A 15,363-nucleotide genomic window follows, 5' to 3' on the forward strand; every position below is an offset into this window, starting at 1 on the left:
CGGGATAAAAAGTGGCAATTTCCGCACGGGCCTGAATAGCTTCGCTTGTCTAGAAAGTCTAGCCAGACCCAGATTTGAAGCTATTAAGAAGGTTTAGATAACTAAAAAATTTTATTTCGTAATTTCTAGACTGTGTCTATGCGATGGTGGTCTGGAAGGTCTAGCCTGATCCAGGTCTGGTGCTGGCCAAAAGTAATAGATAATTAAAATTGTTTAATTTGGTATTTCAACGCCCCCAGTCAATAAAATATTTATTCAAACGCCAGTGCAATATAATTTTAACACAGAATGTTGTTCTATATGATGTTTTTTGAAAATTTCGTGCTTTGTAGAAAACAAAAAATATTTGAAAAAAATTCTATCATTTAATTTGAATGCATAGAAGTGTTAAAATGGGAGTACACTTCAATACTTTGATTTATTAAGAGTTAACGAAAAGGTAAAGGTTTTTGAAAATTTCATTCTATTGAATTTAACTGACAAAGGAATTAGTGTAGATTTCTGTTTTTTAATTTGAATGTTCAGAAATCATTTAATTGAACTCTTATTTAAAATTTAATTGATATTGCTTTATAGAAAAGAAAAAAAAAGTTGTAAAAAATTCTATCATTGAATTTGAATGCGTACAAGTGTTAAAATGTAGTACCCTTCAATTCTTTGATTCATTTAGAGTCAAAGAAAATGTAACATACAATGGTAACTAAAGGGAACATATCCAGTCATCATTTTCAAAAAATCGACTTTTTTCCTTTTTTTATTATATTACAACTTTTTTGAAATATATTTTCCTGAAGCTTCGAATGAATTTGAAGAAAATTCATAATATTGTGATTGGCGGTATAGTGACTTTTACCTACTTCGTCAGAAATTTTGGTTTTTATTTCTCTTTCTATCGGTTTAATTAAAGAAAGACGAGAAAGGAAAATGTTTGTCAGAAGTAGGTAAACACCAGATGGAGTATTGAAGTTTATCCAATCCCAATAATAAATATTAATTATTAACGTAAATATATTATCATTAGTTGTGTGCATTTTTCACTCATTAAGTTTTAAAAAGAAAATAATTTAATCATATACCATAACTTTCTGAGTTAACATTTTATTGTACTGCGGCGTTTGATTTCTAGACTGTGTCTAGCGATACTGGTCTGGAAGGTCTAACCAGATCCAGCTCTGGTGCTGGACAGAAATAATAGATAATTAAAATTTGTTAATTTGGAATTTCTAGACTACGTCTAGCGATTCTGGTCTGGAAGGACTAGCCAGACACAGGTCTGATTCTAGCCATAAGGTCTAGATAACTAAAATTTTTTATTTGGTGATATGACAACATAATTGAGATTAATCGGATTTTTCAATTTTTTTCATTTAATTTAAGCTTACATTTTATTTACTATTTTAAAAAAGAAAATTATATATATTAAACACATAATTCAATTGCAAAATTATTAAAAATAATAATATTAAAAAAATAATCCTTTTAACTTTTTTATAGTTAAAATAGTATAACTATTATTAAATAGTTAAATTAAGTAAAATTATTAAAATAAATTTCGATTTTCACAATTGAAGTTCATATAGACAATTTGAATAAAATTTTTCAAGTCGATTTAGCCGCGCAGTCGTTAAAGCGTTAGATTTGATTTTAGGTTAGGTATAGGGTCGTGAGCTCGATCCCTGTGGGTTGTAAATTTTTATTTAATTCTTGAAATTTAATGTTAGCCATGCAAGTGTACTGAGCTAATAAGAATTGTGGATAATGTTATTTTTTATTATATGCGAAATTTTTTTTTAAGTTCAGAAATATCACGAATTGTTCTTTATAAATTAAATCAATTAAATTGAATAAAAATGCTTGTCATCTGAAAAAATTTGTACTAAAAGTCTGTCTTAAAAATATTGCAGCTTAAAGCAAGGATTATTTATTATCTTAAACTAAAAATTCCATTGACTTTCAATGACTTATTATTTTACAAAAGAAATCTAAACATGTATTTCTTAAATTCCGATTGACTAACATCTTATTTTGATTTGAGTTTTAGGGGACTCATGAATATCCCATAAAAATCATTAGCTAGAATTTTCATTTGTATGAATTTCATTTGACTGAATTTCTTTTTAGACGAATTTTCATTTTTCGAATTAGCATTTGAATTACTTTCTTTGTAAACGAAATTTTATTTAACATAATTTTTAGGTACCGAATTTTTATTTTAACAAATTTCTTTTTACCCGCACCTTTTATTTAAAAGTATTATAATTTAATTCAATTTTAATTTATAAGAATTCGCATTCAACTGAATTTTAGTTATTCGAATTGTTTAATGTCAGAATTTTTAATTTATCAAATCTCCATTTGTTCGAATTTTTATTTACACGAATTGTTATTTATAATAGAATTCCTACAACAGCGAATTTTCATTTGATATAAATTACAAATGGTCGAACAAACAAATGTTAGAAAGATTTCGGCGCTAATTTTAAAATAGACCAATCAGAAATTATTAAGAAAACTAGCAAAATTAAACGCGCGAAATTAAATATTGCATTGTTTATTAACAAAAAAAATTTAAAGAAACCGATTCCTAAATTTGAAAACACAATTATACAACTTTGTCAGAAATGAGAAAAGTAATTTTCAAAATTTAACACAAATTTAACACGTCATAACATTACAATTCAAAAAACACGTGAAATCAATATATACCAACTTCAATTTAGGACAGAAGGACAGACCAAGCATTTTATTATTATATAATATAATTGTGTTTGGTCTATTTTAAAATTAGCGCCGAAATCTTTCTAACATTTGTTTGTTCGGACATTTGTAATTTCTAACAAATGAAAATTCGCTGTTGTAGGAATTCTATTAAATAACAATTCGTGTAAATAAAAATTCGAACAAATGGAGATTCGATAAATTAAAAATTCTGACATTAAACAATTCGAATAACTAAAATTCAATTGAATGCGAATTCTTATATATTAAAATTGAATTAAATTATAATACTTTTAAATAAAAGGTGCGGGTAAAAAGAAATTTGTTAAAATAAAAATTCGGTACCTAAAAATTATGTTAAATAAAATTTCGTTTACAAAGAAAGTAATTCAAATGCTAATTCGAAAAATGAAAATTTGTCTAAAAAGAAATCCATACAAATGAAAATTCTAGCTAATGATTTTTATGGGATATTCATGCGTCCCCTAAAACTCAAATCAAAATAAGATGTTAGTCAATCGGAATTTAAGAAATACATGTTAAGATTTCTTTTGTAAAATAATGAGTCATTGAAAGTCAATGGAATTTTTAATGATCTAATTGTAAAAAATTTTTTTTGAATAACCGTACCTGCAAGCATATGAATTCAATTTATTAAAGCAGTGTCTGCTTAAATTAAAACTTAAAAAATTTGAATTAAGATTAGTTTTATTGTCATTGTGCTTATTGAAGATAATTTAAAATTTATCTTAAAATAAGATTTTCTTTCTACTATATTATATGTATATATATTGTTACTGCATAATGGGAATAATTATACGTTGCGCACTTGGAGAAACTTATAAGATATAATATCCCTAGAAAAGTTGAATATTATTTTTCAAATGAAAGATAAAACAAAAGTCTTTTAGAAACTTTTAAGTCATTTGAGTGAAAAGTTGTTAATTTACCACAAATTTGTTATTAAAATGTAAAAAGGATTTGTGAGTATAAAGAAAATTATTTTCCTCCTTTTTAATTAATGCGAAATGATGAAGATTATTAAAATATATAATTCATGGATTTGTATTTTTCTTTTTCATATTTTGCATTAAAATATGTTTGTTACTATTTTTTCCAAAAAAAAAATTTATACTCTTATTTCATATAGAACGTGTGTTGTGAAATAAAATAGAAGAATTTTTTTTTCCTTTTAATAAGAAAAATGTAATAAAACACTTTTTATAAATTTTTTTAAATTATATATCAAACATTTCTTTACGTAATTCCTTATTTTAATGAATATTTTATTATTTCTATAATGACAAATAGTTCTAAATAAGGTATTGTTTCTTAGCAACGTTTTTGTAGGTCACTTGAAAATTTTTTTTCTCTTATTTATATATATTTTTGCATTGTTTCTACTTCAAAAATAAAGAACAATAGACGGTCTCTTTGTTTCTTTGTTTAATATTGTCCTGTTTTCTTTTTTTTTTTTTTTAATATATAGAGAAGTTTAGAAGAATAATGCGAGTATGTTATATATATGTTTCTAAAAATGGAAAATACAGTAACCCCAAGTGAATATAATTTTATGTAATGAGGACAATGCAAAATGGGAATTCTTGGGGGAAATGTAGGTATGTTCAAGAGGAAAAAAGAATTTGTTTAAAAAATCTTGTGTATATTAATGAACGGAGAAAAAAATGAAATAAAAATGTTAGTTAAGTTTGTGATAAAAATAATAATATACGAAAAAGAAAATTATTTTATAATTTTTTGAATTATTTACATAATTAATTTCAAAATAATTGTTGATTTAAAAAATCGCAATTTATTTATAATGAAATATTTTAATATCATCTAAATTATATTTTATTTTTCATTCTACATTTTTTTTGTTGGTAAAATGTAGGTTGAAGATCAATGGCCTATTTTTATCTCTACAAATGGGGAAAACGAGAAAGGGCATGAAGACACGAAATCGGAGAAAATAATAATATATACCTACTAACGTAAGAACAAAAAGTATTTAAAATTTTACCTATATAATTATTCTTAAAAAAAAATATTATACTTGTTTCTATATAGAAACAATATCAATTTTTAATAAAAAATTATTATTATTTTTTTTAATGTTATTTTATTGTCGTGATATAATATTACGTTCATGGAATTTTATGTCGGTGAAGTTGACAACGTTTATGATCAACAGTTGAAAAAAAAAGATAATTTTCATTTAAAAAATAATAAAATTTGTTGCCTACAAATTATTTTCTTTTAAAAATTATTGATCGAGAAATGTTATAAAAATTTGTTTAGACAAAAAATTATAATAATTTGCATAGAAAAATATTTTTTCTTTTAAATCGTTGATCATAAACGTTGTAAACTTCACCGACATGGAATTTTAGCATATTATAAAAGGTAGATTTATATTATTGATAGCTCGAGTGATTCAAAATGCGATTTAACTGTCAGGTATAAAAGAATAATATGAGTGAAAGTTTAATTGATTCTTCAATGGAAAGCTTTGTTATACATATCAATTTTCAATATGATTTCACTTCCAGATATTACAAAATTAATTATTATTATAATATTCATATACAAGACATGCACGGAAGTCATCGTACAATTTCATATAAAATTGTACTAAGTGGCTTGATTACATCGTCATTTTAATGTTGACAATCTCGAGTACCGGAAATATGCTACAATGTGTAAAATATACATTAACTGCATCAACGTTTGACTCACGGACTATGGACACAATGAAAATTTCTATATTGAGTAATGCCAACTTTTATTGTCTTTTAATATTCATTACACAAAATCTAACCTTGTCAAATTAAATTAAACGAAAAAATCTCACCGTTCTTTCTTTTTTTAAGGACAAAACTTTATTAATTTAAAAATCACTAATTTTTATATATTAACCTATACTTTATTTATTATCTTAATTTTTTAATTATTATTAAAATTTATAAATTTTTGAATCAAAAAGAAAATATTTTTTATATCTAAGGTATTTTTCATTTGTATTTCTCAATTGCATATGTAATTATTAAAGAAATCTTCTTAAATTAAAAGGAACATTTTCATGTAATTTTAAGAAAATTTTAATTTTTAATTTCCAGAAAATTCTCTTAATTTCATTTTGAAAATTTAAAACACAAAAAGAAAAGAATAGAATTAATTTTAAAAAAGTAAAAAAAAAACAACAAAAATATTTACTGAACAAAAAAAATAGTACAAAATCCTTTGATTTATAAAGGAAATATTAATTTCATTTAATTTGATTTTTTTTTAATAAACTTAATAGTAGAATTAATCAACAAAGGATTAAGTTTAATGATTATACCGTGTGACAATGAAAAATTTCTTTTAATCGGACCTATCAGATGTTGTTGGTCTTGAAAAACTCAAAAAAATGGTTTGTATGAAATTGCCCAAACACCTTCAAAATTTCATTTTAGAGAAAAAACCTTAACAGGGCTTTTTACTCCAAAAAAATAGGTGTTATTTGTTATGATTAAAAATTAAAAAAAAGATCGAGAATTGTGATTTTTCACTAATTTTTCAACTTTAATACTCATTTTCGAAGCCAATTTTATTTAAACTATTTTATTCTAATTACAACTTTAAAGGCGATTCCCTTTTCTGCTTTTTTTAAATAATGCAGTAAATCAATTTTTTAATCTAAATATTACTTATTACCGATTATTTTTGTAAAATTTAAAAAAACTAACAGTGGAGGAAAAGAAGTATACATAATTAGAATTACTTTTACCAACATTTCAATATATTGACTTTTCGAAGACGTTTATAAATTTTAACAAGTCAATCATTAACCAAAAAAAGCATATATTGAAATGTTGTTAAAAGTTAATGTTTTAATTTATTAAATATAGTTTCCTAAAACGCAATACATTGTTACATTTTGTTTCCACAAGATCGATTAGCATTATATAATGTTGAAACAAATGAAAATGACATTTATGTTAAATTGTGCTTTCCTTGGTTATTGTGCTTTCCTCTAAAATGAAATTTTGTGAGTGTTTGGTCACTTTAAATACATACCATTTTTTTCAGTTTTTTAAGACCAACAACTTTCTGATAGGTCCAATTAAAAGTGATTTTATTTTTTGAAACGCAGTGTTATTAAAGTTTATCCTCAAAAGGAAGGGAACATGATTTTTGTCTATATAAAAAAATATATCTATACTTATTTTAAGAAGAAAATTCACAAAGAAAAAATATCCGTTTTAGGGGAGTCTACATTTTTTATGCAACTTTTCAACTAAACAAAAACTCCTAATCAAAGACCCAAATGGTAAAATCATTAAAAAAAATGAATCATTTTGATCATTAAAATCATTAAACATTATTAGAAAATTATAATAATAAAATCCTCTACTTCGAAGAAGAATACTTTTATTTAAAGAGAATTTCATAAAAAATATGCCAGTAAGAAGATTCTTCTCTCAATATACAATTTCTTCTAAAGAAAATTCTTAAAAATAAATCTTAATCTTAAATTCTTAAAATATTACTTTAAAATTTTTTAATTTATATTATGTAATTCAAATAAATAGGAAGCTATTTTGCTCACTTTGATGAAATCTTATAATGTAAATAAAATGTTGCAAAAATAAATTATTGATTATAACTATACTGGCTTACATGAGTGTTGCAAACTATTTAAATAATATTGTAAGCATAAAAGTGTTAAGATTTTCGGGGTCATTGGATGTTTAGTTCAGTATGTGTTAAATTTACTTTTTTTACGGTTCAATGCCGTTCAAGCATAACGTGTGACCTTATGTGCAAATAAATTATGTCCAATGCCGTGAAAGGGTTTCACCTATAGGGTGCATAATATTACATGATGATTAGTCTCTGCAATTACGGATATATTATATCAGTAAAAAAAATCACACCGATTATTTACAAAACCTTTGTCACAAAAATTTCAGAAACTCAAATTCATTTTTACGCAAAGATTATAATATTTTTCTATTAAAGAAAAAATATCTCTTCATAAAAAAAAACGTTTGCAAAACATTCTTTTTATATAAAAAATGTTCTTTTTTATATTATGCAAGACATTTATTTTATATGTACACAAAAGAAATTTTTTTTTCAATGGAAATTTTTTTTGTGACAAAAAATAATTTTCTATAAAAGGGAATTTTTTTTTTTTACAAACAAAACATTTTTTCTGTGAGAGAAATATATATTTTTACTATGTGAAGGAATTAATTATTTTTATGTATTAAAAATATTTTTTATTTTAAAGAAAAATCATAAAATAAAATTATTTAATGCAAAAAAGACTGTTTTCTTAACAGAGTCTTTTATACATATAGATAAAATTCTCTTTTGTTTTTTTTTTTTTTTTTTGAAAGAAAATTTTTTTAATTGAACAAATTTTTCTATAAAAAAAAATATTTCATTTCTAAAAAAATTCTTTTCTGGCGTAAAGGCAAAAATATTTATCAAAGGATGTCGCATTCATAAGGAATGTCAATAGCAAAGAGAGTGAGAGAGAGAGAATGCGTCAACTTACCTTTAACAGTGTGAGAATCTTTTGAGACAAGTCGTAATCAAAATTTTGGTATTTACTGTCAGACATATCGTAAATGAAGACTAATCCGTGCCTTTGTGTCTCTGTACTTTCAAGTGCGGCATCAAGTTGATAAACGACACCCTGTGAAATATAATTTTATCGTGGACTATATATAATCATAATAATAAAAAAAAAATTATAATTAGCAAACTAAATGAGCGCGCAACGAAAGAATAATTAAACAAAGAATAATTAGCGATTGCACTATCTAATCTGCGCACCTGTAAGGTAGTCTGATGTGTGGTATTTTGGGGGAGATGTAAATGTGCTGTAAATATAGCTATGGCTGCTCCAGTCGCATCTCTCGAAGGCTAAAGCATACAAGCAAAATAGTAATTTTTTTTTTCTAATAAAAAACTGAGCAAAAATTTTTCGTTTTTATATATATATATATATATATATAGGGTCAGAATTTCTAAAAAGGATCATCAAATATTTTCAAAAAGTATAATTAATTGTTAATATTATGTTTTTCACTACTAATAAGTGATCAAAATAAGTTTCTGAAAATGTTAGATCACTGCGATTCCAGGTGAGATTTTGACTTTTACGGAGTAGGTTAACCGATTGCAATGAAACTTTGGAATTTTGTTATATATATAGTAAGACTAATCTTTAACGTAAATTTCAGCTTAAAAATATTTGTTAGTTTACGAGATTTGCAATAATACCAAAAAAAATTTAAACTGCTATATCTTCCGTTCTAATAATCGGATTGAGGTCTACCTTTTTTTAAAATGTCAAGGAAAATGAGAGGAATAAATCTCTTTCAGAACAATTTTTTTATAATTTTACAACTAAACAAATTATTAAATAATAATTGAAAAAATTTCACGCGACAATCTAAAATTCAATCACTTAAACGCTAAAATTATCTTACCTGTTTTTCCTTTAATGTTCCAAAGGAATCCAATTGTAAATGCAAGTTTAACTTATTTAATTTTAATAATTTACGAGTATAAACAATTGCGATTTCTGCTAGTTGACGCGCAGACGACATTGCGCACGCAGCATTCTCACGTAGCCAATTTAGTCCACGAATCACTTATTAGGGTACATAGAAGACGATAGAATAATAAAAAATTAAAGAATTATTTATTTTTTAATAATAATTAATTATAAATAGTGAACGGTCGGTAATCGCGTTTTCTAACCTATGACGAAAAAAAGTCTGTGGGGAACTTTAAAATTAAAAAAAACTTTCAGTGAGACATTTGTTTATCATAATATAAGGAAGTTTTCTGGAAATTTTCAAATCGATTCACTTCTTAAAATTCCAATTTTATAATAAAACGAAAATAATATTAATATTATCTATTTCAACTTATTTTATTTCAATTCAAAAAGTTAAGTATTAATAAAACGTTTTTTCAAGCGACTGTAAATGATTCGCTCCGCGTGACGTCTCGCTAGCGCGTCGCCGTTTTTTGGAAAAACACTTAAATATTTTCAAAACTTATAAATGAATCAATTTGAAAATTTCCAGAAAACTTTCTTATATTATGATAAACAAATATCTCACTGGAAGTTTTTTTAATTTTAAAGTTCCCCACAGACTTTTTTTCGTCAAAGACGATTTAAGTTTAAAAAATTTAATGAAATACGTGAAAAAATTTTTTTTCAGTTTTTTGCATTTAATATCAACGGTTTTTGTCCTATGAAAAAAAGTCAAAGAAAAAAAAGATGCGCCTTTTTATATCAAACAGGGTAATACATTTTAAATATCAAAATTTCGAATTTCAATTTTTCGAACATTTTGGGTCGTTTGACTGGCTTTAGAGCGTCCAGCCGAGCGCTCGGCGAGTTGTTCCTCCTGGCTCCTCAATTATTATTTAATAATTTTTTTAGTTGTAAAATTATAAAAAATTGTTCTAAAAGAGATATATTCCTCTCATTTTCCTTGACATTTTAAAAAAAGGTAGACCTCAATCCGATTATTAGAACGGAAGATATAGCAGTTTAAATTTTTTTTGGTATTATTGCAAATCTCATAAACTAACAAATATTTTAAGCTGCAATTTACGTTAAAGATTAGTTTTAATATATATAACAAAATTCCAAAGTTTCATTGCAATCGGTTAACCTACTCCGAAAAAGTCAAAATCTCACCTGGAATCGCACATCAAAAAAAAGTTTTGTTAAAGTTAAACAATTGAAATTAAATTTGTCAATTTTAGGTGATTCAGTTGAGAAATTCTGACTCTATATAGAGGAAGAGAGAAAGTGGATGCACTTTAATATTTCCTAAAACTAATATTAATTAAAATTTCCAGTGAACCAAATATTATACGGCTAAATTTTTATATATATATAATTTCCGAATAATTAAATTTGAAACACTAAAAATTGGAAATAATGTGATTTTTAGGAATAATTTATATATGCACCTCACAGAGAGAAAAAAAAGAATGAGGAAATTTTTCTCTTAACGTACCAAAACTGTAAATTTTCCTGTGCGTAGTTCGCTTAAAAGTGGTTCTTGGGTGGGTTGCAAAAGTGCTAAACCTTCTCGTTTCCTGGTAGCTTCATGCTGCTCGTAAAGTGCTAAAGCTCTAGCAACTTCAAATTTTCGAGCAGCTAGGAACTTTACGGCTGTGCTCCATGACACTGGACCTGCTCGTCGACCTGCCCGACACTTGTTAACTGCCTCTATAAATTCCTTTGTTGCCTGGAAAAAGGAAATTACAGTTTTCATTTAATTAAAACCGTTTTTTCTTTTTTCTATATTGCATTTCTCATAAGTGGTTTTTATTCCTGACTTTTTTTTTTAGCAAATAGTAGAAATTAAAAATGTTTCTTTTGTTAAATAAAATAAGTAATTGCGAAAAATAGTAAATAATTAGGTTAGAAAAGGGGTAAGACCAATTTTATTGCTAGCCCCATAGAGGCAAAACTGTATTAGTCTGTTGGATAAGACTTCCGACTTGTGAGAATTAGGTTCGGTGTTCGATTCCCACTGGCTTGATTTTTTTTTCTTAAAGCAAAATATCTCAATATTACATTGTAATATTTCACCAAGAGTATGTGTAATATTAATTAAATATTAAAATATTAAATTATTAATTAAATGTGTAAAAACGAAAATTTCAGAAGACACAGAAATAAATAAAAAAAACATTTAATTTTTAATTTAATAAAGAAAAAGAAAAGAATATAAACATATTTGAAAAAAAATAAAATAAATAAAAATAATTGAAAAAAAAAACATTTAAAAAGAAGTTGATGCAAAACTTTTGTAAGAAGAGATTGTCATCCTGTTATATAGAATTTGGAGACGAAAAAAAAGAACTTTGGAAAGTTTTAATATGGAATTGGGATTAGTGGAACTTTCGAACTTTGAAGCATGAAAACGAGATAAACTTTATCCGATATTTTGAGAAAGAAAAAATTCAATGTGTAAATTGCTTTTTTTTAATATTTCATTTATAGAGATAAATCCAAAACACTGTAAATGACAGCAAAACATAATTGATTCTTCAAAAAAAAAAAAAAAAATAAACTTATTTTTAAAAAAGCGTATAAAAATGTTATTAATATTTAAATTAAAAAAAAATAAACATACAAATAGAAAAATACTATTCAAAAAAAAATTTTTTAATATTGAAAAAATCGTTTAAAAGTTGTAAATTATTTGACAAAATTCAATGGGAAAATAATAATTACAGTTTGATAATTAGTATTTTTTTTCAAGTGACTCAGTTTTCCTGACATTGTTCGTTTGTGAAAGTTTCGAATAATTAACTCACATTGCAGTATCTTAAGCGCAAATTTCGAGCCACTTTCCCCATTTTTTTATTAATTTGTTGTAAATATTTGCACACACAGCACAAAGAATGATCCATTGTAGCAAAAAAAATTAATTAATTCTCAATTATTTAATTAAATAATTATCGTAATTATGCTCAACACGTTTTTTCGATTGTCAAATTATATATTTAAAAAACTGTCAGAAATTTGATTCGTTTAACAATATACAGTGCTCCAATATTTTTTTTAAATTACATACATTAATTTTTACATTTTACATATTTTATTATGTAAAAATTTTTTAATTAAAAACTACTTAAACGTACGTTCGAAAAATTTAATTTTTCATAAAATTTATAAATATGTAACATCTCCTTCTTTTTTTTTAAAAAAAAATTACTTTGTAATCAATACATCCATACGGTAATATTAATTAATTAACTAAATTAAAAAATACTGTTTCAAAATTATAATTTTCAAAATTTTTAGTACATGTTATTTTTTTGCGATTTAATGCACTCACGCCCGACACACGTTTCCTTTTACACTTTCGAATCGACTTTCCGATCGACAATACAGAACGAAGAAGATGTTTTAATGGCACATGCCACGGATGCCGATATTGCTTCCGGTCTACCGGTTCTTCCCTCTCTCTTTTGCTTCCGGTCAGGGGCGGCTCATTTATATAAAACGACCGTGTCTTGAATATATGTGTGTCAATTTGGCGGCTAAATTCAAAGCAAGGATTATCATAATTATTTCTGTTTAGACAATAAAATATGAATCATATACCTAACACACACACACACATATATATATATATATATGACCGCACCGCAATCATGATATAGAGAGGATGATGCCATCATTCAATCATTGCTAACTTGAATCTTTCGATATGAATAATCCGTTCTCCCCCTACTTCTATATATAACAAAGAAAAAGTTTATACATCCATCTATTGCAAAAAAAAATAGTGATGCAATGAATTTGCCAATAAATCTTACTTTTTCTTTTATTCACTTTTATATATAGCGTTAATTGAACTAATTCAATTAGATTAAAAATTAGTAAATTTTTACTAATAATAAGTTATTTTTTCTACTAAACGCTGAAGCAGAAAGTCAGCCAAGATTTTATTAACAATTAGTTTTTTTAACTAATTCAAATTTACACGGAAAAATTTTTAATTATAAGGGGTTGAGCCAACAAACAAATTTTGTTGGTATTTAAGCAACCAAACTATTTGTTTGAGTCAATCAAAAAATTTGGTTGAGTGTTCTTTGTTGGCATAGCAAAAATGTTTGGTTAGCTCAACCAAATTTTTTTTGTTAGGTCTGTTTTAAAACATTAGAAATTGTTGGAAATAATCTGTATCAAAATGGAATGTTATAGAAATATACTGAAAAAAGATTTATTTGATTCAAATAATCGGTTACTATTGATCATTATCAAATAAATATTTATTTGTATCAAATATTTATTATTTGAGTCAATTAAATGTTATTTGTTTTAAGTATAGAAATTATTGGCTGAAATGCAGTTTATTTAATTCAAATAAAATTTATTTGGTTCAAGTAAATATTTAATTGATAATACTCTCTAAATTTGAAAAAGCTATAAGTATGCAGCTGCGAATCAGCGACTAACAACTATTTCAATCAGCGGAATACTCCATTTTAAAATAAATTTATCTTCCGACGAAAATGACCGACGTTCGCCGATTCGTGTTTCGCTATTTTATTAGCTGTAACCGCTTATTTGCAGTGAAAACTTTATTCGCTGATTCAAACAGTGAAATTTTAGCTAATTCAAATTTAGAGAGTAGTCAAGTAACCGATTATATGAATCAAATAATTTTTTTTTCAGTGTAGAACTGATGAAATACAGTTGAACTTTAGGGAACGTTCACATATGACGTCACGCTAATTTTCAGCTTTTTTGACCCCTACCCCCCCTTTGTCATGCTCTGTCACGATTTGACAAGACCGCCTTGATAATGGACGTCACGTTCTTTAAACACCCCCCCCCTTTTTTTTTTGTTTTTTTTAAATCTTAAAAATTTTCTAAGGCATTAAAATTGTTTTTAAAGAAATAATAAATGTTAAGACTACTTAAATGTAATAAAAAGGGTTTCTGATAAAAATAATTTATTTTTTCTTGCAATTATATACTTATAAATATTTTTTGCTTAAACAGAGTTATTAAACTTAAAGATGAGTTAAGTTAAAAGTTTTGAACGTTCATATGAACGAAATTTGTTTTGATACTTCTTTAAGTACGAATTTTATTACAAAATATTGTTTAAAATATCTAAAAAGAAGTTATTAATTTAATAATTGTTTAATTAACTGTTTTATTTCACATGGTCATCATAATTTTTAATAATTTATAGATTGAAAAAAATATTTCGTTCATATGAACGTTCAGAACTTTCGGCTCATAACTTAAAGTTTAATAACTCATTTTTTCAACAATGAAAATTAATTTCATTATTAAAAATAATACTTGATTTTTAATTATTAATAATCACAGCAGTTCATTTTTAATCTTTTCTCAGCAATTTTTTAAAACTAGCAGCTGATTATTGCAGCAAAGATATATGTATAAAGCAGTATAAAGATGGTATAAAGCAGTACTAATATGATGATATAATACGCATGACACATCACAGGGCCTTGATATTCGATTCGCGGGAAAAGGTATCAAATTCAAAATTCTACTATAACAGTAGTAAACATACTTCGTGACATCACGAAGGAACTGAGCCCCCCCGTACGCCATGTCACGTTTTGTCATGTTTGACCAAGACCCCCCCTACCCCCTAATGTGTGACGTCATATGTGAACGTTCCCTTAGATAAAGTTGTTGCTTAGGACAGAAAAGACTGTCTTTTTGTGCGGTCAACATGGGTCAATCTCTGTTGACACGCTATGCATACAGGATGAATTTACTACATGTGACCGATAATAGGACATGGGAAACTAGGATATTGTTGAAAAGATCGTAAGGATATCAAAGTTTTTGTGATAAATAAAAACCGCGTATTCTCTCGTGGTTAGAATTTTAATATACATATATTTCATTCTATTTTGGCAAAATAATTGTTTTAAAAATCATTGAAAATAAGAATATGTGAAATTTTACTGCGAATATCGAATGTATCATTTTAAAGTTATAAAAATAAAGGAAAAAATATACTAAAAAAACGATGAAAATGTACAAATTGCAAAATTTTTCTTCAAAAATTAATTACCGTAAAATGGGGTAAAGTCGGCGTTTGGGGG

At 25.4% G+C, this 15,363-nt stretch overlaps 1 protein-coding gene across 1 annotated transcript in view; it reads right to left on the bottom strand.

The window, feature by feature from the left end:
- LOC127278673 (tyrosine-protein phosphatase non-receptor type 9) overlaps positions 1–15,363 on the bottom strand; it is a 41,996-nt gene that overhangs the window by 19,879 nt on the left and 6,754 nt on the right. Inside the window, exons 2-4 of the mRNA XM_051300489.1 lie at positions 10,764–10,997; positions 8,551–8,640; positions 8,270–8,410 (exon numbers count right to left, since the gene is read on the bottom strand). Of these exons, the coding sequence (XP_051156446.1) occupies positions 8,270–8,410; positions 8,551–8,640; positions 10,764–10,997 (465 nt within the window). The remainder of the gene's footprint in view (positions 1–8,269; positions 8,411–8,550; positions 8,641–10,763; positions 10,998–15,363) is intronic.

This window comes from Leptopilina boulardi, unplaced genomic scaffold (genome assembly GCF_019393585.1).
Source record: "Leptopilina boulardi isolate dan_hultmark-lab unplaced genomic scaffold, ZJU_Lbou_2.1 LbouV2_210, whole genome shotgun sequence".
NCBI lineage: Eukaryota > Metazoa > Arthropoda > Insecta > Hymenoptera > Figitidae > Leptopilina > Leptopilina boulardi.